The 26,032-nt window shown below is 43.5% G+C and overlaps 1 protein-coding gene and 1 long non-coding RNA gene across 3 annotated transcripts in view; both read right to left on the bottom strand.

The window, feature by feature from the left end:
* TAFA1 (TAFA chemokine like family member 1) overlaps positions 1 to 18,437 on the bottom strand; it is a 213,419-nt gene extending 194,982 nt beyond the window's left edge. For both annotated transcript variants that reach the window (XM_066195475.1, XM_066195476.1), the window contains exons 1-2: positions 17,945 to 18,437; positions 15,735 to 15,855 (exon numbers count right to left, since the gene is read on the bottom strand). In XM_066195475.1, coding sequence (XP_066051572.1) covers positions 15,735 to 15,852 — 118 coding nt within the window. In that variant the 5' untranslated portion in view covers positions 15,853 to 15,855; positions 17,945 to 18,437. The remainder of the gene's footprint in view (positions 1 to 15,734; positions 15,856 to 17,944) is intronic.
* Positions 18,438 to 21,745: 3,308 nt separating this feature from the next.
* Positions 21,746 to 25,115, bottom strand: LOC136296343 (uncharacterized). The gene is made up of 5 exons (XR_010722898.1): positions 24,913 to 25,115; positions 24,409 to 24,496; positions 23,304 to 23,400; positions 23,144 to 23,193; positions 21,746 to 22,635 (listed from the first exon to the last, which is right to left on the bottom strand). It is a non-coding gene; the product is annotated as an uncharacterized lncRNA (long non-coding RNA).
* Between the last annotated feature and the right edge of the window lie 917 nt (positions 25,116 to 26,032).

Raw genomic sequence — 26,032 nt, 5'->3', positions numbered from 1 at the left:
TTGTTTAATCTCACTTTGTCATGATTCGAAAAAGAACTATGTGAAAATACAAGGAAAGTCATCCATAATGGTAAAAAAAGATTCTTGGACGTTCTTCGTTGTCTTCTAAGAAACATAAATAATCACCTCTCTGTCAGCTCTGAAATGAATCTACATTTTCTATTCCACATGAAGGGCCATCAAAATCCTAAGTGTTTTACACCCTATTCTATTTCTGCTGGCAGAAAGTTGGGGCTCTAAGATTTGACAGCAAGAGATCATCCACTGAGATGGGGAACAGCATGAAAAGATATCACAAAACTGGGCTGGGGCTTCAACAGGCATCACGAGGCTTTGGAAGGAGGCTTGTGCTCTGGGCTGCTAAAAATTAAAAAAAACCCAAACCCTTGGTGTGGTGTGGCTGGATGCCAGGTGGCCACCAAAGCTCTTCCATCCCTGCTCTTCTCAGCTGGACAGACAAAATGAAAGGCAGGGCAGGGACAGGCCACTCCCCAGTGACTGTCAGAGGCCAGAGAGACTTCACTTGGGGAAATCACTTTTATCTATTACCAAACCAGAGCAGAATGATGAGAAATAATAATTAAAAAAAAAAAGTCTCAAAACCACTTTCCCTCCTACGCCTTCCCTCTTTCCAGGCTGAGTTTCTGTCCCAAATTCCCTCCCTCCTTCCCAAACCACCATATTTTTGTTGATGCCTCTTTCTTTGAGGGGTCTGACCCTGGCCAGCAGAGCCATCCTGGAGCCTCTGGCGTTGGCTCTGTCAGACATGGGGGCAGCTTCTGACAGCTTCTCACAGAAGCCACTCCTGTAGTCCCTCTACTGCCACCAAACCTGGCCAAACACAACACATCAGATCTCAGCCTCTCTCTCAAATTTACTCAAATTTGGATCCTGCTGAAAGTGATGTGTTCCTACCAGAAGTGTGTGAGATTTTGGGGTTTTTTCCTCAACTCTTTATTTCACTAAACGTCTCCTGGCACATAACCCCCAACTCACTTACTGCCAGTCCTACTACTTTAAAACAAATATGTCCATGTAGGAAAACCACCACAATCCCCTTCACCCTCCCTGCAATGGAAAAGGCACAATTAGGTGCAGTTTTCACAGCTGCTGGGTTCACTGACTGCTGTTAGATCACACAGAGCTCCATTGCTGAGAGGCGATGCCACTTTCTCCAGAAGAGAACAGTGGTGCTGTGCAAGGCAGCACACATTTTATATGAAAATGACAAAATTTATGTTCTTACTGAGATAAAGAAACATATTTCTAATACTAAGATTTTGTTAAAAAAAAAAAAACAACAACCCTAAAAGCATCTCTCAAAGTAACATTTCAGTCTGAGTTTCCTCAAGGACAGTGGAGTTGCTGCTGCAGATGTGTGCCAGAGGAGGAGCATTGGTGTCTGACATGGATTACTGTCACACCGATGAGGGAGATGTGCTCATTAAATTAGCAGAGGTCTTGAGATAGCTGAAGTCAGCATAACGTAACAGCATTGCAGACAAAAAGGGGTTTGTCAAATCTTTGCCTTCCCTCCCTCTGGGCTCCTACTTCTTCCTGAACAGATGGGCAGAGGCCATGGGCAGGGCTGGGGCAGCCTTGGCGTCCCCCAAAACTCAGAGAGAAGCTACAGGTCAAGCCTTGAGTTCAAACACAGCAGAGTAGCAGAAAGTCTTTGTCTTTCACTCTGCTCTGAGAGTTAGGGGGCAGGGATTCAACTTTCCTCCAAAAGAAATAAAAACCTCCCAATGTTCCCTGTCCAGAGGGCAAACTTCGGAACGAGCTGCTCCTGTAATACACATCCTCTGTTAGTTAAAACCTCCTCTTCACCTATACTGAGTTCTGAATGGCCTGCAGCTGCCCCCACCAGCTCAGAGCAGAGCCATGAACTCAGCTTCAGTGGCAGAGATTTCAGACCTGTCTTGTCCATCTCCTCCCTTTCCGGCAGGGTTAGGGGCTGTCTCAAAGCCCTTCCAACCTTCCACAGAACACTGCCTCACCCATGGGGACTGAGGGCTATGGACTGGGGCTCTTTGCTGTCCCATAAAAAGCGAGACAGAAAAATCCTGATGTCTCATCTCTGCTCTCTTATTTATTTTTCCAAGATGTGAAATCGAAGAGCTATTGGGAGGCACTCTCCCTTCCAGCCATATCGTAACACCACAGCTCTACTTTAGGGAGAAAGATGAAGAGCTAGCCCCTGAAGCAGAACACAACTTCTGATTAGAGATACTCTGGATTAAATCTATTTAAGGAAAGAAATATTACCATCCCTAGGTTTTTTGTTGTTTGTTTGCTTGGTTTTGTTTGTTTTATTTTTTTTTTTTTTTAGTTTAGTTTGTTTCGTTGGTTTTTTGGGGTTTTTTTTTTTGGGTTTTTGGTTTTGTTTTGTTTTGGTTTTGTTTTTGTTTTTTTTCTTTATCTGGCCACTTCCTCACTCTTCTTTCAGTGTCTAGAAATTAGTCAAATTGTTTCAGGTTTTGTTGCCTATTTTTTCTTTTCCACTTAGTCAGAAAAACAATTGAGTGGTTCTAAACTAATTTCAAAATGTAAATACTGCGCCAAACCAACACTTGATATCTTGCTTTGGCTGTCATATAAAAAAAATTCAATTATTTACACTACTTTAGTCACACAACAAAAGCAACACTGCTTTACAGAATGTAGACTGTTACCCTGTATTCCCTCGAACTAAAAAATAAACAATTGTCACAACAGAAAATTTGCTACAATTACTCAAGCATTTGAAAGCTTATCACCACAAGAGATTCAATGAGCATTTTTTATATTAATTCATCAGTAGAGAGGAAACCAAGTCTTAGGCTGATACTCAAGGCTTAATGAGAGACTTCAGATTCTTTCTGCAAGCCAGGCAGCAGCTGGCGCTCAGTCACCTTTTCATTGCATGAAAGGAGAAGGATCCTCTGGAAAAGGATTCCTTGCCAGGACTCCCCAACCCAAACAGGTGACTCCAATCTGAAGTGGGACACACAATTCATTCCATGACAGCACAAACAGCAAAAAGTCCCGACATGAAACAAAAATGCTGATAAATTTCTATAGAACCTCTGAGCTTTTGTTTGGCCAAAACCAGAGAGAAGTCCTGGAGAAGACCTTTCTTTCTCCAGCTTGGAAGTTTTCTAGGATCCAACAAAAGAGAAGAAAAACTCCTGCAGTCGACCTCAACAGCCACAGCCCAAAAATGTCAATCAGTGGAGAAGGACACCAGACATTGACAGCATCCTGTCCCCACCAAGTGTGTGTGCCACACCTTTGGCTGGCCCAAGCAAGACAACACTCACAGGTTCTCTTCCACCCAGGATTCCCAGAGCACAGTCCTCTTTTGGGGCAGATCTAGGGCTTTCCCCAGAGTAACCTGGTTTTGGAATCAGTCAAGAGATTAAGGTTTTGGGTTCTTTTTCCAATTATCACAAAAGAAACAGCGTGATTTTTTTTCCCCCCCTTTATAAGATGACATTTATCTTGTCACAAATTTCCACATTGCTGTAGCTGGCCTGCAAGAACAGAGTAACAGTGGGCAGGTAATATTTGCAAGTCAGACACATTCCAAAAAAATACACTCAGCTATACAGAATCCATTTTACACTGCCTGGGAAAGGCTGGAAGCACGGCCCTAAACTCAGGTGGGAAATGTAGGTTTCAAGTGAGAAACGTGTTTAAAGAAGAAGCCTTCCTGTCCTAAAGCAAGCCCAATCTTCTCACCTTTTTAAGGAAGCAGTTAAGTAGAAAGTGCAAAGCTCCAGACTTGAAGCAAAGCTGGCACTGCCCATCCATCCATAGCTCAGCCTGGACATTCCCTGGACAGGGGAACATTCCCTGGAAAGGGAAACACTCCCTGGACAGGGAAACGCTCCCTGACAAGGCACAACTTGTTTGTCAGTTGAGCACCAGCAACATGAGGGCTCTTTACACCTCCCAGCTGGGGCAGCCTGAGCGATTACAGCATAACCACCGTGGAAGTTTAAGCCAGCGTGAAGTTGGTTTAGAGCAAAGCCTTGATTCCATGGAAAGAGGGAGCTGAGAGGCTCCTGATCCATCACCCAGCCAATGCCAAGGACAGAGCACGAGGGAGGGGATCCTGCTCTGGGTACAGCTGCAGGACAGTGTCTGGCAGCCTCCAGGGCAGGCTGTGAGCCGCAGAATAACAAAACCTCCCTTGTTTCCACCCCAGCTCCCAGAAATGTGCTCCTGGGGGAGAGCTGTTTGCTCTGATGGCACTGCTGGATGCTGCACAGACTTTCCCTGGACTGCTCAAAAAGAGAAAAGAACCAAACAGGCAGTGTTTGCTAGAGTCCCTGTAAAACCAGGCTGCCTTTATAGCAAATGAGGCTCTGAGACCCATATGGGATATCAAAATACGGAATAATCCCTCCTGACAAAGGCATATTTGAGTTTTGTTCATATCTTTGCCTTCTATGTGAAATCTGGACATTAAAGCACTTGGAAAGCAGACAGGACACAGATCAGAGTAAGACATCTGAAACTTAAGATCCTAATTTATATAATGCATTATACAGAGAAAATTATTTTACTCTAGTTACATTTTTAAGCAGGTTTGCATTCTAAACTCTGCCTGAATTTCCCCTCCAGATTTTGATTCACAGATTCTGTCAGGACCAAGGGATAATGTCTTCTCACCTGTTAAAGAGCACAGCCCCTCAGATCTAGGGAGCAGCACACTAGAGACACACAATCCTCAAGAGAAGGACTTTGGTATAAACCTGATACTACTTTGTAGCTTGTTTCCATCTCTAGACAATACAGATTACACCTTTTCCTTTGATAGGCTGAAAAACAAGAAAGAAACGTGAGAAATAATTCATGTCACCTAAGAACAGGGTTATGGGGGGACTTGCATGGGCTGAGCCTCAGAGGACTGACTGGTACAAAGAACTGCTCAATACCACGCTGCCCGTAGGAGGTACCAATCAAAACACGTGTGGGGTGTGCAGACACCAGAAACCACCACGAAATCTTTCCCACTGGAAGATTCTGATCAACAGAAATAGTTTTTCCTATGGGTAGAGGAGGTTATGATTGCTATTTTTCCCAGTTTTTCTTAATCTATCTATTAATAACACTTAATCTATTAATAACACTTAATCTATCCTACCAATATCAGGAAGTAGAAAATTCTTTCTGGCATTTAGAGGGTTTTTAATTTATCAAATAAAATTCATTTTGACACTTTTTAAATAGAACTGTTTGAAACTCTTGAGTTTATTAAGATATTGCTGGTGTTCGAATTGGGATGAAATCAAAGGGAATTCTGTTGTTTAAACACCACATCAAGGTGAATTAACTAAGAGGAGGAATCTCAGAAAGCCTTTGCCAAAAGTGACAGCCATAGGAGCTTACAAAAGGGAAGATTTAGAGAAATAAAGGAAACTGATTTAGAAGAAGGGAGAGAGAAAATAAAGACTGAAACAGGATAAAAACCCCACAGAAAACAGCTGGTAATCTGCCTGCATTGTGGACCTTGCACTAAATGACAGTCTCTGTGTCTGGTGGCCTCCCAGGGGTGGTTTTGGAGGGTTAGAAAGAGAATGTGTCCTGGATTTTCATTGCTCACAGCCTGCTCCCAGTCAGGGCATCTCAAAATTCCCCTTCCTACAGCTGTGTTTCAGCTCCTCCTCCCTCCATCCTTTGAGTGGGGAACTCCAGAGCTCACATTTACCTCTTGGGACTCAGAAGAGACCAACCAGGCTCATAATGGAACTGGAGTAACCAAGACAAGCATGAGATAAATATCTAATAACCACTCAACTCATTCAGTTCAGTGCTTTATCAACAGCAGGGATCAGCATTAAACAATTACCCAATTCAGCCCTCGGGGAAAGAAGGAAATGCAAAATATTTCCAAAGAAGTCACTGAGGAGGATACAATCAACCTCAGCAGAATTCACTGTCAGCTCTGTGACTCCCAGTGTGCTGTAGCAAATTGGGATACACGAGGTTAGAAGATCGTTAATGTCTTTTCTCTGTTTTTGCCCACCTGTGAGCCCCATCCTCCACCTCTACTGGGGGAACAGATAGGTTTTCATGGATAGAGGGAAGGTCCTGGTGTGTCCACATTCCTGGGAAAGCCAGGAGCTGCCACAGAAAATTCACAGGCTCCACTGTGAACTTCCCTAATATATTAAGATTTCAGCAGAGGACAAATGTCAAGGGAGGGCACAGAAGAGTTGCCCTGCTCTTAGGCATTGAATAATCTCATTTAGGGACAGCTATCAGGGCTGCTTTGACCTTCTTAATTTTCTCTTCCTAAGTCAGACACTCACAGCTTTTGTCTACTGCTGTTATCAAGGCATTTGCATGCACTAATCCATGACAAATGGTTTCATTTGATGCACATCTGATTTCCTTGCCTGCCAACTAGAAAGAGATAATAGAAATACCAAGAGAAACTAAATTAGAACTATAGGAGTCATCTATTTGTTGGAGAAACTCAAAACAAAGTTAGGATAAACACCACCCAGGCAGCTGACTTAATGGAGAAAGCACTGAGATTTCAGCTGAGGAAAAACAGTTTCTAATTACCTGGAGGGAAAAAAAAAATAAAATTGCTGCATTTTAAAGCTTCACAAAAAGATATTGCTGAAGAAATAATTATACTACAGATGTGGGAGCTGACTTAGACACAGTCATTCTCTGTCAGATCCTGCCCCAGCACACTGAAAACAATTACAAACTCAAAAAAACCCACTCTGTGAGCATCTACTCATCCCTTGGGGTTGTTCTGTTGAACACAGCAGTGACTTCTGGCTGGCTGACCACCCAAATCTGAAAGCCCTCCATGCAAGTAACCAAAAAGGGGAATTTAATGTGTTAATGAAAGTCACAGCAAATTGTGTTAGCTTAGCCATGAGAGCTTACGATTAAAGCAAGATTTTCCCCCAGATCACTGCAGTTTAATGGAAAATGTATCCTTGTATGAAAAAGGGCAACTTCTGAAAGCTGCTGATGCCTACACAGATAATTTTTTCCCCCCAAAGAGGAATATCAAGGCAGAAATAAAGAAGGCACGAAGATATGGAACCACTTTTTAAAGTTTCAACTTCGGAAACTGATTCTTAAAAACAAACAAAACCCCCAAATATTAAGTCCTCGGAATTTCCTACTCGGTTCCAATTTTGGCTTTAAAACATGAAATAGGCTGGTGTTCAAAGGTTTCTGAACTGTAAAATTAGCCAATTTTTAAACACATGATAGGAAGTGTTGGAATTACTATATCATAGAAATAAAATAATGGAGTTTTTTAAATGAATATAATTACAAGTAATACTTATCTAGTCATATTTCAGTGTATTTTACCTTCCTTATCCTCAGCACGTCTAGCCAGTCCAGAAATGAAGCTAAACTCTTCTCTAAAATGTGGTTCTTTACCAAAATGCAGTGTTCTGAACCTGACCTTAATGATAGTTTCATTGTTATTTGATCTCATTTCTGTCTGGTTCTTGGTTTTATTTGAATTCAGAATGATTCAGAATGTGAACACTTACTTTTTAATATGTTTATATAGGCAAATATATGAACTACAGATACTTTTAGACTCTTGAACGTGTTCAAAGTCACCGCTGTGTTATTGTGATTCCTGGGCAGCACTTAGGAAAAAGGTGCTAACCAATAGGTTCCCTTCATTCCTGCATGTTCTTTTAAGAAACAAACATATAAATCAATGGAGCCAATTTTCCAAATAAAATGTCCTTGCTTGCTCTCAAACACTTAATTAAACACCATTAACTCTAGTTTGTTTTGGCAACCAATTAATGTCATGATCAAATATAAATAGACTCTGCAAGAAAAGATTATAATTAATAAATCCTGAACAACACAGTCCAATTGAACTGAAGCGTTGCTTGCCAGAAATATTTAGCAGCAGTTTTGGAGAGCATTAATGAGGACAGTAAAAATAAAGTTTTAACAGAGTGTGCAGTTTAGATCCTGAGGCTCTTGCCTGCACCCAGGCTGATTTGTAGAGGCTTTGGCTGCTGACATTATTTAGAGCACAAAAAAATCACAGTCCCAGCTTCCTCACTTTCCAACAAAAGGACATGTACATTCATAGGAGTTTTTAATCCAGTTCTCCAGAGATATAACTTTCATTTGTACACAGTTTAATTGACAGTGTATTTTGCTCACTGTGTTTTGGTAGGTTCAAAATGAGGGTTGATTCAGATTTGTCAACTACAGCAAACTGAATTAATCCAGGAGGATCTATGGATCATGCATGAGGATGGATTAAAAACATCCTTTAATCTGAACCAACAGCTCTCCTGATAATCAAGACTCAAGGATCACTGCTTAAGCTGGTTTTCAGTTGTCTATTCATTTAGCAAGAGTTAACGTACAAGGTATACAAACAAAACTTAACTCTTCATGGAAGAAATATTTCTGCCCAATTCCAAGAATCTCTCAGCACAAGGCTGGGTGGGAGCTGCTCATGGAGAGCAGGTTATTCCCCGGAATAACTTGGAATTCAGAGACACTGCACCACAATGAGGGTACCCATCCTAGACAACAGATTGTTTATGTGCTGATTCTCAAGGAATCACTTTCACATCCTCCAAAAACTAGCAAAATTTTCCATTCCTGCCATCAATTCAGTTCCCAAGCCAAGCTGTTTTCTCAAAATAAGGATTACAATGGAATAGCAGGACACAGTTACTGATTATCATGATAGAAACAGTGATCCTGCACACTGCTGACACTGAAGTGACCTTTCAAGAAGGGCAGGAGTGTTTTCTTTACCCACTGTGAAGGAAAACGGGCAAACTGTTATACAAAAGAAATACAGAAGGCAAGAGGGAGATGTCAAAAAACAATCCAAACAGAGCGTGGAAATATGAGTCACAGAAAGATTGGGCTTTGTAACTTCATTCAGCTTAATTTACACCCCCGATTCCCCATTGTGCAGCACTGCCTGAGTCTCATAAATTTAGACTCCAACTGTGCTGCAGCCCTCGTGGTCCCTACCCAGGGCACGATGAACAGAAAGCTCCAGCATCACTCCCATGCAAAGGAATAAGTTCAGCTGAAGAAAACTGTTCTGTGCAGGCATCTAAAACAGCGAAAAATGCTGAGTTCCACCAGGAAATAAAAATAAAAAATCTTGCTCACAGCAAAGGTTGGTTTCACAGAGTGGAAAGAAAAACATTCAGAAGGAAATACAAAGATTGTAGACAGTACAGGATAAAATAATATCAGACTTATTGGGGAAAACACATCAATCTTATGAAGCAATGCACTTAAATATTACTTTCTAAAATATAAATGAGCCTTGGACTAAAGCAGACTAATCATTAAAGGCATGTTTCTGATGTTATCAGCAGAAATACCTCAGTGCAGAGCAATGCAGTCTGCCTTTGGGGGTTTATATTTGTAGGTGCCAAATTTTCCTTGGGACCTCACCAGCACCGAATGAATTCTCACAGTCTTTTAACGCCGTGGCAGAGAGCTACAGATAGTGGCGTGCACTGAAAGGTCCCTGCGTGAGTCACCAGGGCCCCAGGGCTGCACTGGCAGAGGGAGGAGATGCTGCTGGGCCACAGCAAGAGGTGATTCCTGGTCCTCGTGTCCCCAGGGCAGCTCCTGCCGTGACAGGAGGGATTTGCTTTGCCTGAGGGAGAGCTGGAGTGGCACGGGATGGGGACCGGAGCGTGGCCAGGAGGAAGGGCAGAGCAGAGGGACTGAAGCAGAGCACAGAGGGTCAGGGCAAGGCAGCCAGGCAGGAGGGACCATCCCTGTGTCCCTCTGGGAGCACCCTGCCATCATCACTGTCCCTCTAGGAGTAGCCTGCCAACCTGTTTGCCACAAGGTGTGTGGGGATGGTGAGCCCAGGAGCGCACCCACAGGGAGTGTGCACCCACATCGCCCTGATCTTTTCCAGCCTTCTGATGTTTGCATTTTTGTAGTGGAGTTTCTCACAGATTTTCAGGTAAACAAAGTGATATTTACATTCCTCTATGGAGGAGGGACAATTTATAGACTTCTAGTTTGATCAGTGTAGTAGAAGTGTCAGCCTCATTGTCCAATCCATGGTCATTGTCCAAAAATCTATACAAACCCAAGCAGAAAAACAAACCTCTCTCTTTTTGCCCTGACAACCTGACTGCGTGAGTGTCGTTTTTTCCATGTCCTATAGAGGCACACCCACTCACAGGGAGTGTGCACCCCTTCCAGCCACACTTCCCCAGCTCCCTGGGCTGCTCAGGGCCCCAGTGCGCACCTTGGCCATGCTGCTCTTCACAGTCTATCGAGCTCCCCTCCTCAGGTTCCTGCATCTCCCTGGATCAGAAATAACAGGGCAGCAATTCAGCGGTGTGACCGCACCACAGCGTGTTTGTAATGACGTGTTTAAACAAAGACTGGATGTGGCACTTGGTGCCATGGTTTAGTTGAGGTGTTAGGGCATGGGTTGGACTCGATGGTCTTGGAGGTCTCTTCCAACTTAAGTCATTTTAGTCATTCTGTATTCTGACTGGTGACAGCTTTCCTCCACCTGCACCAAGCTCTGAGGATCCCAGCTGCCCTTCTCCTCCTGCCACTGACCAGCCAGTGAAGACTGCCTGATTCCTGGCAGTGCCAACCTACCCCTTCCCCTTTACTTCCCTGTGCCTCAGACAACAGCTCACAGACCCCAAAAACCCCCATGGCTGACCCTACCTGCAAGCACACCCTGGAGCCGTGCTGATTTTGTTTGGGAAGTTTGATTTTTCAGGGAAAAAAAAAAATCAAGAAATCCAAATCACAGGGTGCAATACTTCTGATCGAGTCTGCTGCTGTAAACAAGCACATCACACCAGCACAGCAGGCAGTTCATTGCCATCATGCTGCTAGAAAATCCTACCTCATGCTTAAGTGTTGATTTTGTCACATCAGTTCTCTTCCTAAACAAAATACGTGTCCACATACATCCAAATGTATTTTGTATGCGACCAGGAGCACCGCGGGTACTTACAACCTGGATTTCTTCACTTAGCAGTTGGTAATTTCACATTTTCAAGAGCAGCCTGTGAAGGCCAGGTGTGTAAAACAAAGGTATCACAAGGGAGATCGTTCCAGTGAGTGACTGGAGCAGCTCTCTGTGAGCAGGATTTTCCGATTGTGAACAAACCAGGGCACTGTGGTGCTTCCTGTGCATTTGCTGGTGTAAATGAAAACTGAGTCACATCTTTGAACTTAAGTTTGCTCATTGTAATTAACACAGCAAGAAACAATAGCTGTCACCTTTCACGGCCATGGCTGGCTGCATTCCTGCCTGGCAATTTGAACATTGTATACTGAAGGCAACAGTTTGCATTCACACCATGTGATTAATGAAACACAATTCTTCCTAATCATAGAAACCTTTATATATTAACTACCTAGTGCCACACTTGCTTCTGTCAACACCAAGAGCAAAAATCCTGCTGAGCTCACCTTCCAAATCTCAATTGTTCTACAAAGTAGAGACACATTTTATTTACACTTTCCTGAGGAATTAGATTCAAAAGCCTGCCTGTTTTGTACTGGATAGCCACATATACGGGGCCTATGAAAATAGCAGACCTTTTGAAATGTGAAAGTATGCAGTTTACCCCAAGGCTATAAAAAAATCAGTGGGAAGGCCAAGATCAGAACTAAGACATTTTTTGCTCACAGCCACAGACTACAGTTTCTGCAAAATGCTGTCTACTGAGAAACATGCTCAGAGCAGCCTTAGGTTGATGTTCCTTGTTAGTTGGTGCAGAATTGCTTTGAGACTGATTTTTCCATCTCTGTAATATGTAGTAGAGAATCACTTCTAGAGAAGATTTTTAATGGGCACATCATTAACTACTGTCACAAGAAAAAGGTACTTCATGTTTAGCATCATAAAATTCCAGCCGTGATGCAGTCCATGATTTCTTCCTCCGAACAGGCCTATTTTTAATTAACATATTTGCAAATGTCAGCAGTGCTACAGTGGGTACTTTTTTCTGCTTGTGTCTGCCTCACATCTTTACTCTGCACACAAGGCTGACTTGATGTGAGCCTAATTCGTTTGCACAAACTTACAGGTGAATCCTATGTCCTTCCAAGTAACACATGGCCGGTGTTGTCACCTATGATTAGCTGACACATCCAAAACCTTGTCATGGAAAAAAGTCAAAATTTTGCAAGGAATTGCGTAATTGAAAGGATGATGGCTGCTTTTCTTTATTTTTTTAATTCTTGAATCCTGTACTTTGCTAACATCGTCTTGTGTCACCAAATCTCAGCATCTACTTCCCACTGCTGGGAGGGTCAATCCTGTCAATCAGATGATCAATGAACTATCACAAGCACTTAGATAATTCTGCTAATCACGTCCACTCTAAACCACCAGACCAATTGCACAGCCCTACAACCGTGTGTATCTCAGAGACTAAAACAACCAGCATGGAATTCTTTTCATTACCACTGTTTCTTCTTAAATCACACAGAAATGACAAGCTTGCAAAGAAGATGGAGATTTGTTTCCACATAAAGTTATTTCCTGTGAATGCTTTCACACATCCTTTGCCTAACATGATTTTCGTGAAAATGAAATATAGTCATAAAAAAAAAAAAAAAAAAACCTGCAGAAAGCCATGAGTATTGCCCAAGGGGAATTACACTGCAGTGGGGTTCTGCAGGTTTACTCCCAGGTCTCCTCCTGCTCACCTAAAGTCAAAAGGAACAGGCAGCAGTACTTAAGGGCACTAAAGAGCAGCACTCAAACTTCTCACCGTGTTAATGAGACAAGAAAGAATTAATGAACAGGCACAAATAGTACAGCATCATTCATACCACAAGCAAGCAGTATGTACCATGGCCTTACTACCTATGCCCACCTGCCAACATTTCACAGAAAATAAAGCTACAGTCAATCACAAATACTGTCATGTAGAGCAGTTCATCACATTTGTTTCCAGGTTCATACCTTCTGCTAAGTCATCTAACTGAATAAAGTACTGAATTATAGAAATGAAAAATTATTCTGCACTGGAAAGAAGCTTTGAGCTTCTGTGATTGCACAGTGTGTAAAAATCTATTTCAGCCCATTCAGATACTTGGTTAAGAAGGGTTCTGGGAGGAAAAAAAAAAAAAAAAAAAAAAGAAAAAGATCAAGCTCAGAAATCTCTGATGATAAACTAACCTTTTAATATATTGCCCTTGATTTCCAGGGTTTCAAAACTGGATTAACTGCTGTGGTCCAGATGGATACATTCACTGTGCTAATCCACTGTGTTCAGTTCAAGTTTATTATGCTAAATACACTCCAAGAGGATTTTATCTTTTACCTGCACCTTCCTGCGCTCAGTGAGACTCTTCTATTCATCAAGCATGAGAAGCACAAGATGGGGTGGAACCTGCCTTTTTAATTATCTTGTACCAAAGTGGCCCCATGATGGAGATGAACTGCTCAAATTCTCTTATTTTAGAGCAGCTCGTTATCTATGGAAGATTACAAACTGAAAGGAAAGGTATGCTGAGCATGCTATTGATTACAGCTCTATTTGTCATGATTCAATAAGTTGAAATTTCATATACCAAATATTAAATTACTGAAATTGTGCTTTGGCTCATCTGCATCCATTTTTTATTCACTTTTATTTGGCTGAACATTTTAATCTTACTTACGCCGTTTCTAACTAAAAGTAAACTACGCATTCCTAATAATATAAATATGAAAAATAGGGTGTGCTCAGGGACTGCAGTTGAATACATTAAAATCACTCAGTTTGCTAGTTAACATATTTCCATCCCTTTTATGTACAACCTTTCACATTCAGTTGGCAGACTGCAAATTCATGGCCTTATAAAAAAAAAAACAACAACAACAAAAACAAAAACCAAAAAACCACTGTCTTGATTTTCTGTTGTGACAGCAGAAATTGTCCAAAATATCTAAGAGTTTCCCTAAAGGACACTCACAGGCTGGTACTTCCCAGGTGCAGCACAATCTGAATTTGAGGTGAACATCATGTCAAATTCCACTCATCTGTCAACGTAGTGGATTATTTCTTGAGAGACTGAAATTGGCTGCCTGGGATCAGAACACCATCAATCTTGTTCATGGAGGGTGCAGAGAAGCTGCCTGAGCCAGGCTCGCAGGAGGGGAAGCTTGGCTGCTTCTGAGTAGGTGATGAGGCAGCTGTAAAACCTTCACTCTATCTGTAGCACATCTCTGAGTGAAAGATTTTGTCATTTTTTCACATTTCCCCAACATTTGGTATGCATTCAGTGTCTTGCTGTTCTTGCTTCATAAAAAAGGTGATTTTTCAAGCTTAGGCAAATGTTGCAGAGCTGTTGGATCTGCCCAGCTCTCATTTTTTCTCATAATGTCACTTGTTTCAACTGATTCCATAAAATGATATTATATTTTCCTTTTACAGATCTGTTTAGCTGGGCTGGTTTTTTTCCCCTTTCCTTCACTAGGGACACACTCGAATAACCAGCGGCATGACTGATAATTGCATTGTCATAAATCTCTGCAAGTCCCAAATAAGTCCCTCACCCCTCAAACTTCAGTCACTCCCAAATTTCCAGTGCCAGGGGGTAAAGGTAACACCCTTGGTTAATGTGATGCTCTAACATGGGCACCGAGACCTGGCCTAGCAAGGATTTTGGTCTATTCCTCTACAACATTTATGGTTTTTTACAACAAAGCAAGACAATGCCAATACCTGTGACTTCTGGTCAAGAAATATACTTGGGAAAACTTTGAGTTTTAAAGTTGCTGAAGGCCTGTGTTCAAGACCATCTGCCTTTGGAGGGTGTCATTTGATCAAAAAACATTAAAATATTAATTGCCACATTGTAAAATGACTCATCACTGTGTGTTAACACTTTCCATCTTTCATTTCTACAACTCTTAAAGCCTCTCCCACCTTTTCTTTGGATTCAAATTTAGTTAAGTGACACTCTTGGCCCATCTAATTTTAACCAGATGAAAATACTGTGCTAGAAAATGCCACCACCTCAATTTCTGAGCATAGCACATTCTTCAAAGTGCAATTAGCAGCTGAAGGAGTTATGTGATCCATTTCTATTAATAAAAACATAATAAAACCACTACTGCGCTGCCCCTGCAGTTCCAGCAGTCCGAGTGAGCTGTGCTCTCCTCCACTGCTAACCTGTGGGATTGGTTCTGCCTTTACAGGCATTGCACTCTATTCACAGCCCCAAATTCTCCTCCAGGCTGGGCTTTTGCAGCCCCATCAATTTTCAGAGGTAAACTTGAGAAGCTCTAAGTGTGTCTCCTTTCATCCAAGGCCAACCCCTGACCTCCGGCACACACATGTGGCTGAGGGAGGTTTGATGGTCTAAGGAACAAACCTGAACCCAGTTTGGGTCAGAAAAGTACAAAGTTCCACCAAGCTGTGCTGTCACGGTGTCCAAGTTCTACAGAAATTCCAGAACTTCACCAGATGGGGAGAAGGGGAGTGGGAAACAAGGACACAGAAACTGAACTCTTACCCACAAGGGGGTTCTTATGTTGGGAAATGTTTGAAAATGACATTAAGGGATGGCTATTCCCACACCGGATTGGCAAAGCACAACACACATTAGACTCACCAAAAGAAAAAACAGATGCTGTGCAATACAAAGGCAAACAACTCATAAAACTTAAATGATAAAGAGAATTTTGATTAGTCAGTCATTTATCAAGACAGACACGAGCACGGGCAGAGAGCCTGCAAGGCCAGAGCTGAGCTCAGTCCTACCTGGTCTGTGCAGGTGATGCTGCTGGAAAGTGTGATGGAGGGACCCCTGACAGAGCAGCATTGCACAGGCACTTATCCACAAATACAGGACCCAGGACATTGCAGAGACCACTGCCATTCTCTAAACAAAATATTAGACACACATTATTATCCAGTGCCTCACAGTCACCTTCCATTACAACAGTGCTTCTAGTATTTTTCTTTTTCACTCGTTTAGCTAAATGTCTTTGGATTATTATTCCCCCCTGCAGGATGCAATTGTTGTACAACAAAGGTCATGCCCAAAAAGGACAGCTGAAGTAAGGAGACATCAACACAGGAGCCTGGATAACTTTAATAATTCAGTGGTAAAAATCAAACTGTAATAATCTGAGGACTAAAAAACCCCACAATATAAATAGAAGCTGGAAAATATTCTCACACTGATCCATAGCTCAATTTACAGGGGAGTTAAAAATATTTTAAAATATTTTAAAATTTTAAAAAATCATAATACCAGCCAGAAAAAAAACCCAAAAAAACCAACATCGTGTCCAGACAGTACCAAAGCTGCTTTAAACACATTGCAGAAAGGCATAAAACATCCTCAGATATCCAAGACACATTGCCAAAATACTCCATCCCCAAAACTAAAAAGGCTGCTACTGACCCAGAAGGTAACAGTACATTGTTTGGGTTTTTTTTTTGCTTTTGCAAGCATTAATTATTAATCGTGTTTCTGCCTAGCAAACAAAGTAATTGTTTCTCAGAATTCTGTTCTATTCCCCAGATGAAATCAGCTTCCTTTTGTTTGACCTGTGCATGTACAAGGACTGGAGTATGGCCAGATTGAATATCAGGTATGCTCTATAGAAGATTTGGTGTTTTCACAAAGCAGATTATGGCAAAAATTTAAAAATATTCCCTTTGCAAAGGGAAAAGGTGATTTGTTTGTCTGCTGGTGCTCTCGGCCATCCAGTGTAGACAACTGTGTTGTTTCTCACTTGTGCTCATGGCTGTACTAAGTGGCCGAATTTCCCTCTGACTTGTTAACTTCAGCAGCTCTTTCTCGGTGCCTGCGAGGATCGGGAGGTTTGCAAGGCTCAGCTACGCTCCACATCGTCCAGTCCCCTCAACAGCACCTTCTGCTGCATTTCAGATGGCCAAATTAATCAAACTTCAGGCACTCTCCTCACTCAGCCAATGGCGGGATGCTGCTCCCTATCTAATAATCCAATCAGCTGAACATCGTTTTCACAGAGCAAGAAAGACTGAAAGATTAAATCTCTCACATGGAAAAAAAAATCATGTCTTAAGAAGAAAAAAAAATCTGCATGCAATATCAGGGGATTTCTACGGTAGGAAGATGAACAATATTAAAATAATGAAATGCTGTGGTAATGAAATACATGCATGTAAATCCTTTTTTCGCCCTGATTTTAAAGCAGCAGAATCTTTGGGAAGCTTTTAAAGTCTAATTAGTTGAAATGAACCACATAAACTGACAAGTATAATTAATAAAGAATACCAAAACAGTATTTTGATCAGCATGAGGCTCTTCCTTTCTCTCTACTGAGTGCTTGATGCACTGCTTGGTATATAATTAATTTCATTTCCAACTGTTTGCTTTGCAGTATACAATGCACTTTTTCTCCTCTCTTTTCAGACCCATTTATCTTGCAAAATAGATTCAATCTCCTCAGATCAGGGAGCTCCCGGGAGGCTTCCCGTGTCTCCAGGAATTAACACCTTCTTGTCATAATTGATGCTTCCGTGCTTTTTTATACCACAAGGCAAAGGGAAAGGTGAGTCTCACGCATGGGGAATCCCAGGTATTCAGGTTATTTAAACTGAACTTTAAAAATCCCAGTAAAGAGCGAAACTTCCACAACCTGCTAAATGCTCCCGTGTCTTTCCTCCAGCATCATGTTCTCAGCACATGGACAGGAGACTTACTTTACCCACTCAAGCTTTATTATTAGTTTTTGTGGGTTTTTTAAAATATAAAAACCTCTCTCAAACTGAAATTTCAAACTACCTTTGCTCAAACCCAGTATTTCTTGCAAACATTTCTTCATGCACTCGTTTGTCAGCAAACAGCCACACACACAATTTTACCCAGAGATCGTCTTATCATTAGTCTAGACACATAGCAGAGAATATTTTCCACTTATTATCTGATGAGTTCCAGACCTGCTTTCTGAATCTTAAATCCTGAGGAAGCTGCTTACCTGAGTAATCCAACCAAGAGCAGAGCACTCTAGTAGTGTTCATCGGAAAGATCTAATACTTTTTTAAATCCATCTGTATCACAATAAGGGATTTCTTTTATAGCTTCCCAATAATCTTCTTTCTCAGGATTAACAGTAGGGGAAAAAAAAAAAATCTCTTTTCCGTTACAAATCCTGTTTCCAGAGTAGAGAAGACATCCGATCTCTCAGACCGCCGTCAGAAAAGTGGCCGAGGTTTGAGGGGTGGAAAGCTTCTCATTTTCACCTCTAAATCATTTCCTAGCATCCCCCCTGGTGCTGGAGGAGCCCTTCTGGGGTGATGTGGCGGTGATGGGCAGCCGGCAGGGCACCGGGAGGAGCAGCAGCCCCGGCTCCGCACGGGCGGCGAGGAAAAGGCAAAGGCGGCGGTGCGAGCGCTGCTCCCGGGTACCGGAGCCTATTTCAACACATCCCTCCCTGCTCGGGAGAGCATCACATGTGCCTTAAAGCGACACAGCCCTCGCTCGGCAGCCCCCGAGCCAGCGGCTGCAGCCGCATTTAAATAGCAGCGGCAGCGGAGCCCGCACAGCGCAGGGGAGCGGCCGCTCGGGATGCGGGAGGATGGATACAGGGATGGATGCAGGGATGGATGCAGGGATGGGCAGGAGGGAGGAGAGGGGCTGGGCAGCCCGGCAGAGAGCTGGTTCCGCCCGCAGAGCCTTTATTCCCCAGCCTTGTTCTGGCACTTAATTCCACGAGAGGAGAGCGAGACTCAAATTAAAGGGAGTCTCTTCCCTTGCACATGCCTGGGAATGGAGAAGGGTGGTGCAGGGGAAGTGTGAGGAGACCCACGGGAGAGCAGGAGACTCCCCCACGCTCCCAGGGGCTTTCCAACACCTTGCCACAACTCTGGGTGGAATCTTTCCTCCCAACTCCATTTCTGAGGCATCTCTGCGGACAATGGGGAAAGATCTCTGATTTACTCCTAAATGCTGAAGCTCAGCTGTGCCAGATTATTTATTGCAGTTATTTATTCTCCACATCTTAAGTGGCCATTTACAGGAATGGAGTGGTTTCCTCTCCCTCTTGTACCATATGTAATTATTTTTTTTTAAAGAGCCATTGTATAGACTTAGTACATTCCATTCAGTTGGTGTTACAGCTCTTATGTCTGCCCACAAAAGAAAAAGGGCTAGGAGACAAAACAGAAACTTCCATTTTAAGAGCTCAGGATGCGTGCTATAACACAACAGGGGATTATTTTTTTCTCCCCTGCATAACCTGTGGAAGAAGAGTGTTCCACTTTCACTGCTCACCAGCACCGGACACCAAACAATCATAAATAACACCAGCACTAAGTACCCTTACACTCAAGCACCTCCATCTCAGCACCTGAAGACATCTATCTCAGTGGAAACTCACTGAGAGGTGCAATGAGTTTACTTGACAGATCACACTCTCCTTTGGAGCTGCTGTATTTTCCTGGGCAGTACATACCAAAGTGCTTGGCCCTGCAGACCAACAGAAATGTTATACTGGTCTCTGCCACAATGCTCAGAACAGACTTTATTACAGCCTTAACACATTGGTGGCAGGTGGGTGTGACAAAGTGACACAGGAGGTCACCACAGGTCACCAGAGCAGGTCCCTGAGCAGAGCTGTGGACAAGAGAATGGCTCAGGCCAAGCCTCATGTGACCAGAGATGGTCTCAAAGGGTCAACATTTTCTTTTCAGGTGCTTTGTTTGAAAACACATGGAACAAGTACGGTTGGGGATATAACGATGTGTTTAATAAGGGTTTTGTTTTCCTGAAGAATGCCCTTAGATACTGAAAGACAGTGAAGAACTGAGGTCGTTATTGCTTTCTGGGCTCAGAAGGGTTTAGAAGGCTCAAAAAAAGCAGATGAGAGGGAACAAAGTACCATGAACACTGATGAACAACGTTGGTACCTAGAATCGGGCACAGCCCAGAGCAGGAGTCAGCAGCAGGAGGCTGCTGGGGTTTTCTCCCAAAGCCACAGGGAGGCTCAAGGAATTCAATTCCACAGGAATACTGGGAGATTTCTACAGCTCCTGTGAGGGGATGGGATGGGAACTTAATTGAAAATAAACACCTTTTACGACTTTGTGAGAAGGATACAAGTGAAAGGGACTTCACTTCATGGAGTGGGGAGGTGTGAAGAAAGAGGAAGAAGAAGGGTCTTAAGCAAATATAATTTTCTAAGAAGCTCAAAAGCCTTGTGGACAGCAAGAAGAATCAGACAAATTGTGACCACACACCTTGGCAGAGTAGGCAGAGACAGATTTATGCAAGATACAGATTTATGTAAGGTACAGCAGAACTGTCACTCTGCCAAGCACTGCTAACTCCCAGCTCCATGAGGCTAATGCCACCATAACCCCTGACAGATGCTGCTATTGCTCAGGACAAGCTCTGCAGAAACAGGGGACATGTTGCTTCTGCAGGGTAGGGGGGAGATCAGAGGGACGGAGCGAATATTAAACAGGCTGTGCTTGCAGCCTCTCCCCTGCCCTGGCTCCCAGCATCAGACAGGAGCACAGGAGTCCTTGGCAAACCTTGCAGAAGCATCCTCACACCTGCTTTGATGTCTTTGCTGCCAATTTTAACTTTCAGTGGACCAACAAAACATCAAACACTTTCCTCTTGCCCTCTTTGCTAAGCACAGTGTCATATTCACCTGATGCTTTGGGGCTTTACTTCAGCCTCCTCACTTGGCTCTGACAGGGAGGGGATGATGCTTTACAAGCACCCCTGAGCCCATGTTGAATGCAGGGCAGCTGACACTGACACGTTGGAAAGAGAAGAAAAGGAAGGAAAAAAAAAGACACGAGTGAGCAGACTGAACGTTTCAAAATGCTTTCTCATTTAAAGGGAGGGCTGAAAGCAATTTGTCTCTAGATAAGAGGGAGACGGGACAAAAGGTGGCGTCCTGTGGGATGGAAACTCCTGGCAGTGCTGGGACAGGATGAATCCATGCCCTGCAGAGGGGCAGAACAGCCTTTGGGTTATGTGGAGTGTGTCTGAGTGCTGGAAGGTGAAGTGTCAGGAGAAGGTTCTTCCATCCCCACTCTGATACCTGATGGGACAGAGGAGAGGACAGAGAGGAGCACCTGATTGTCCTGGGACAATGAAGCTTTGTTTCTCTCCAATACCTGATGGGACAGAGGAGAGGACAGAGAGCAGCACCTGGGCTGTCCCAGCTGGAGAGCATGGAAACTGCCTATCCACAGCTCTGGCTGAATGACTCCACGGGGTTGCTGGCACAGCTGCCACAAGCAGACCATTACACTGGATGATCTTTCCAAGGTGAAAGTAGCTTGCAAGGGGTCAGCAGGAATCCAGCTGTCCCTGAGAATGTGCCCCACACCCAGGGCTGCATGCACAGGGAGAACAGCCTTTCCCTCCTGCTTCCACCATTCATCTAGAGATGCCAAGTGAATGACAAAAATAGGCAAATAAAAATAAATGCTCTTCCCTGCCTGGACCTCTATTTATCACAATTTTCTGGGCACATGGAAAAGTAGAGCATATGCAACTCAGGCAGGCTCACGCAGACAGCAGATTGGTGCTTGCACCCAAACAGGGGCCTCTGGCCTCTGCTTTCTGCATTCTGCCTCCTCTGCCTCTCTCTCCTCCTCCCCCACACTTGCCTTTTCCCCATGAAGAGGTTTTTTTAACACGACAGACACATCCCAGGCTCATATTTCACAGGGTCTGGAGAAGGCTCACCACCTTGGAAATGCAAAGCTCCTCAGTTCCAGTGTGTTCCTGGGACAATGAGGCTTCGCTTCTCGCAGATTGTGTTCTCCACCCCTCCCAGCTGCTTCCACCCACCCTACAAAGCTCCTTCCTTCATCCCAGACTCTGCCTTGGCTGCTGCCTGGGCAACAGGCACTGCACACACTGCAGCTCCTCCCTACCTAAATGTCCCTTCCCAGGTGAGCCAAGTGTAGTCTCACAGCAGGTTTCACCACAATTCCACGAAAAGCCACGTTTCTGACACTCATCCTAGCTTCACAACATTCGTGGAAGCTTTTTTCAAAATTCTGGCAGAGCAGTTTTGCTTGGCCCCCTCACCTCCCCACAGAGTTTTTCCTCCACTGGGAGTCATCCCACATGGATAACCAGCAGCTGAGCATGTGAAGATTGAGCTGCCCACACGTGCTTACCTGAACAGCAATGCTAGCAAGCCCAGAGTAAAACCAGCCAAGAAATCCTCATCCAGGGACCTGAGCCTCCCTGTGTTTCTTGCTCCTGGTTGTTTTCCTTTCCGCTTGTGTAACAGGAAACACGAAGAGGATTCCTTTGGTACTGGGAGAGCACAAGTTTACCAGCTCCATGGACACAGCTTGGCCCAGACAAACACGCCCAACCCACATTCAGTGGATGAATGCAGCAATGTTTGATGTTCTGCATGCACATCCCCTCTGCTCAGCCAGGTGCTCCATTTCATGTCTAGAACTTTTGATATATTCCCAGGAAAACCTTCCTTGTCCTGAGACTTCCTTTTCTCAGTCCTCACCACTTTTCTCCCTCTCTTGCAGGACATCCAATCCAACCTCAATGACCAAACTGTATCTATTTCCTTCCTTGTCCTTCCAATGACAGCACGAAATCCTCCGGTCTATATTGTCAGGTTTTCTTCTCCTATGATTTTTTCCAGTGACAAGAGAAGATGCAGTGTTTTTCCTGGAGGCAAACAAGCAAAGCTTAGTTAGAAAGATACAACATTTTTCATTAAGGGAATAAACACCAAGGATTTGTCTGGCTGTGTCCACAGCCTCTACTGACCAACACAAAGACCACACACACCAAGAGCCTGAAAGAGCAGAGCTGGACAACATGTGCAGGGAAGCCACTTCCCATGGGAGCCCAGGGGCTGCTGCAGTTATTGCCCCACTTCAAGTACAGGATGTTGGAAAATTTGCTCTGCTTCCAGCACAGGTGCAGACACATGGATATGGAGGATCAGCCAAGGCACACTCAGAGGAGATGCTCCACCTGCTTCTCTTGGCACCCAGAGCTGGTGGCTCCTTTCCACCCTCTTATCTCATGGCACATCACTGCTCTGCCTCTCTCCCTGCTGCCTCAGCCACACCAAACTTGCTTGGCAGAAGAAGTTTTGTCAACCACCCCCAAGCATACAGGGAAGATCCATCCAGGAAGATGACATAACCACAGGGAAAAAGAAACTTACCAAAAAACTCCAACCAAACAAAACAACAAGAGCACAATAAGGAGCTGGCACTGGAAAACAACAAAGAATTAAGTAACAAGTCTGAATGTTGACAAAAGGAGGGAGAAGTGAGAACAGAACACTGAAGGAAGGATTCTCAGAATTCTTCCTTCCAGCCCACCTTAAACTTGCAGCTACTCCTTGTCAGAAGGTTGTCTGGTCTTCACAATTATTGTGTTTGGGAGGCAGTGGTTCTACTCTGTACAGCTCCCCAAAGCCTAAGAGAGGAGAGAAAGAAAAAAGAACACATCTATATTTGTCAGGGAAGTTTATATCACAAAAGTTTGCGTCCTAGTTATTTTTAAAGTATGTAGGACAACGCACACAGGAAGTCTCAACTCTTATCTAGAACTTGCCATTAGCTGACAAGATCAGCACTTGCTAAGGATTAACAAGATGAATTGTCTGTGCACTACATTATCATCATGCCAAAAAAAGATTCCAATAGCAGTCAATACATTTCAAATATAACCAGCAAAACATGACTGTGCTCAGGATATCATGGCAGCTAAACCATCATGTAATGGACACAACTTGTCCATTTAGTTTCAGTTCAGAGATACCAAAAAGCAAAGAAATCTAAGTTAAAACAGCCCATGAACTGATAGCAGTTCATGGCTTCTAGTGATACTATTATCCTTTATCTAGGCATTAGCTGGAGAGATCATCCTGATGTGAAAACCCAGGATTTCATGGATTCCCAAATTTGTCCCAGCACAAACTCAGCGCCTCCAGCTGATTCTTAAAAGAGCCAGCTTGAACCCATTACATAAAATGCTATTGGAGTATTCCCAATTTGAAAACAAACTATTACTTCTGTCAGGCTGCAGCTGCTTTTCCAGCCCAGCTAAAACCACATTACAGGCAAGATCCACCTACTGTGGGCAAATCATGGGTCAGAGGCTGCATGAACTGAAAATTACTGTATCCATGGCCAGAGGGGACATTTGGTATTTGATATATCACTTTCATTACATCAAACATCCGTCCTCAAGCACAGGTTTAGCATCTGCTTTTGTTGCTGAATAAGTCAACTTTTAAATGAAGGTGCAGGTGTTTTTAATATTTCCAGCATAAATAAAATAAATCCAAGGAAAGCAAAGGCATTCAGAGACTTTGGGAAGCAAATTCCCTGTGGTGAGAGCTCAGATGTAGTCACTGGGTTACATTCACTCCTGTGTTCCTAAATTTCAGTTAAACTTAATAAAAATATAGGCCTCCATTACCATTCCAGTAGCTTTAGAAGCAGGGTTGGACTAGATGGTTTTCAGAGGCCGCTTCCAACCCCAGCCATTCTGTAATTCTGTCATTATCCTGAAGCAATAAAAAAAAAAAGGAGGCTTCAACAGCAGTTAAAAGAAGTCTCCTCTGTCAAATCTGAGATATTTCAGACATCAGCATAGAAAAAAGACTATCTAGGAAATAAATTTCCCCCTAAAACATTGCAGCAAGTCAGCCCCAGCTTGATAGCCCCTCTCTCTCCTCCTTCCCCAGTCCAGCCAGCTTCCACCTTCTCCTGGCACAGGGACAATTGTAGGAAAAGCAGCTAGATCCATACAAAAGGTTGTTACACGGACCAAAGCTCAAAAATACATCAACACTTTTCCAGTCCCCACCACTGTCAGAAGCAAAAATTTCCCCAACAAACCATGAAAGCTCAAAGCCCAAACCATGAACACAAAAAGGAGAGTGCTCCACAACCCGCAAAATTCGATTTCCTAGAGACTCACCTTAATAAAATAAAATAAAACAACCAAAAAATGGATCTGAAGTCAGAGACAGATTTAGTTCTTGTTTGTTTTCCTCTACCTTAGACTGCCCTTTTTTTTTTTTAAATTTTTTTTTTTTATTATTTTTTTTATTTTTTTTTTTTTTGTCTCTAAGAACTTTTGGCTGCTTTCCCAGCTTCAAAGGCAACAAACCCCACCACCCTTCTCTTCCTCTCAGTGTCCTTCCTCCCTACTGGGAGCTTTTATAAACTCAATCCTGCTGAGCACAGGGAGGAGCTCAAAGGCTCCAAACACCTTTAGGTGCAAAGTGTTATTTTGGTTAGAGTAAATCCCAATGCTCAGGCACATCCAGGCTGTTGTGGGAAGGGTGCCAGGGTGGTTCTGTGCCAGGAGCACTGCTGGGAGCTCAGGGCATCTCCTGGCTGTGAAATGTTTCCAGACACCCAGGTCTGCCCAGGTGCTCCAGGGCACATCCAAAATGCACATCCTGGCCTAGCCCAGCACCTCTTTCGGAAAGGACGCTTTGGCTGGTGCCAAAGGAAAATGTGAGAGGCCAGATCAGCTCTGCAGTGTTGCACTTCTGGTCTCTTTAAGGGCAGGTGCTACCCTGAAAATAGCACTTGAAAGTCTTCTAACTCTGCCTTGGCCTCAGCTGCAGAGCAGATCTCAGCCCTTACCTTACACCAGGGGACTGACCAACCAGCTGATTTGCAAACCCACGTATTTGCATCCACTCTATCATACATACCGACAGTGGTGGGGAAAAAAAATACATTATCAAATTGAGAGGTTTCTGTGCTACTGGTCCCCTGCAGTGTGGACTCTCATAATGGAATCACTCTATGATATTAAATTATACTTCAGTTTATTACTTCTAAAATGCCCTGGATTGTGCAGGGGCACAGTGTGGCTTCCACACACCTATTTTAACATGCTTGGACATCCTCAGACTAGAGGTGCTACATGAGGAAATGTAGTTATGGATGAAATACACTGCTGTGCAATACTATAGCCTAGGGTTCGTAGGAAAATCGTTGAAAAGATAAAGCAGGCAGACAAGCAACAATTTTTGCCTTCAGTTATGTTCATGAAAAAACCCACCCACAACCAACCAAAAGAA

This window comes from Chamaea fasciata, unplaced genomic scaffold (assembly GCF_029207755.1).
Source record: "Chamaea fasciata isolate MVZ Bird 193981 ecotype frontalis unplaced genomic scaffold, bChaFas1.0.hap1 SCAF_13, whole genome shotgun sequence".
In the NCBI taxonomy this organism is placed as follows: Eukaryota; Metazoa; Chordata; class Aves; order Passeriformes; family Sylviidae; genus Chamaea; species Chamaea fasciata.
The sequence above is the reverse complement of the archived record's forward strand: the minus strand, read 5'-3'. Positions and strand labels throughout refer to the sequence as shown.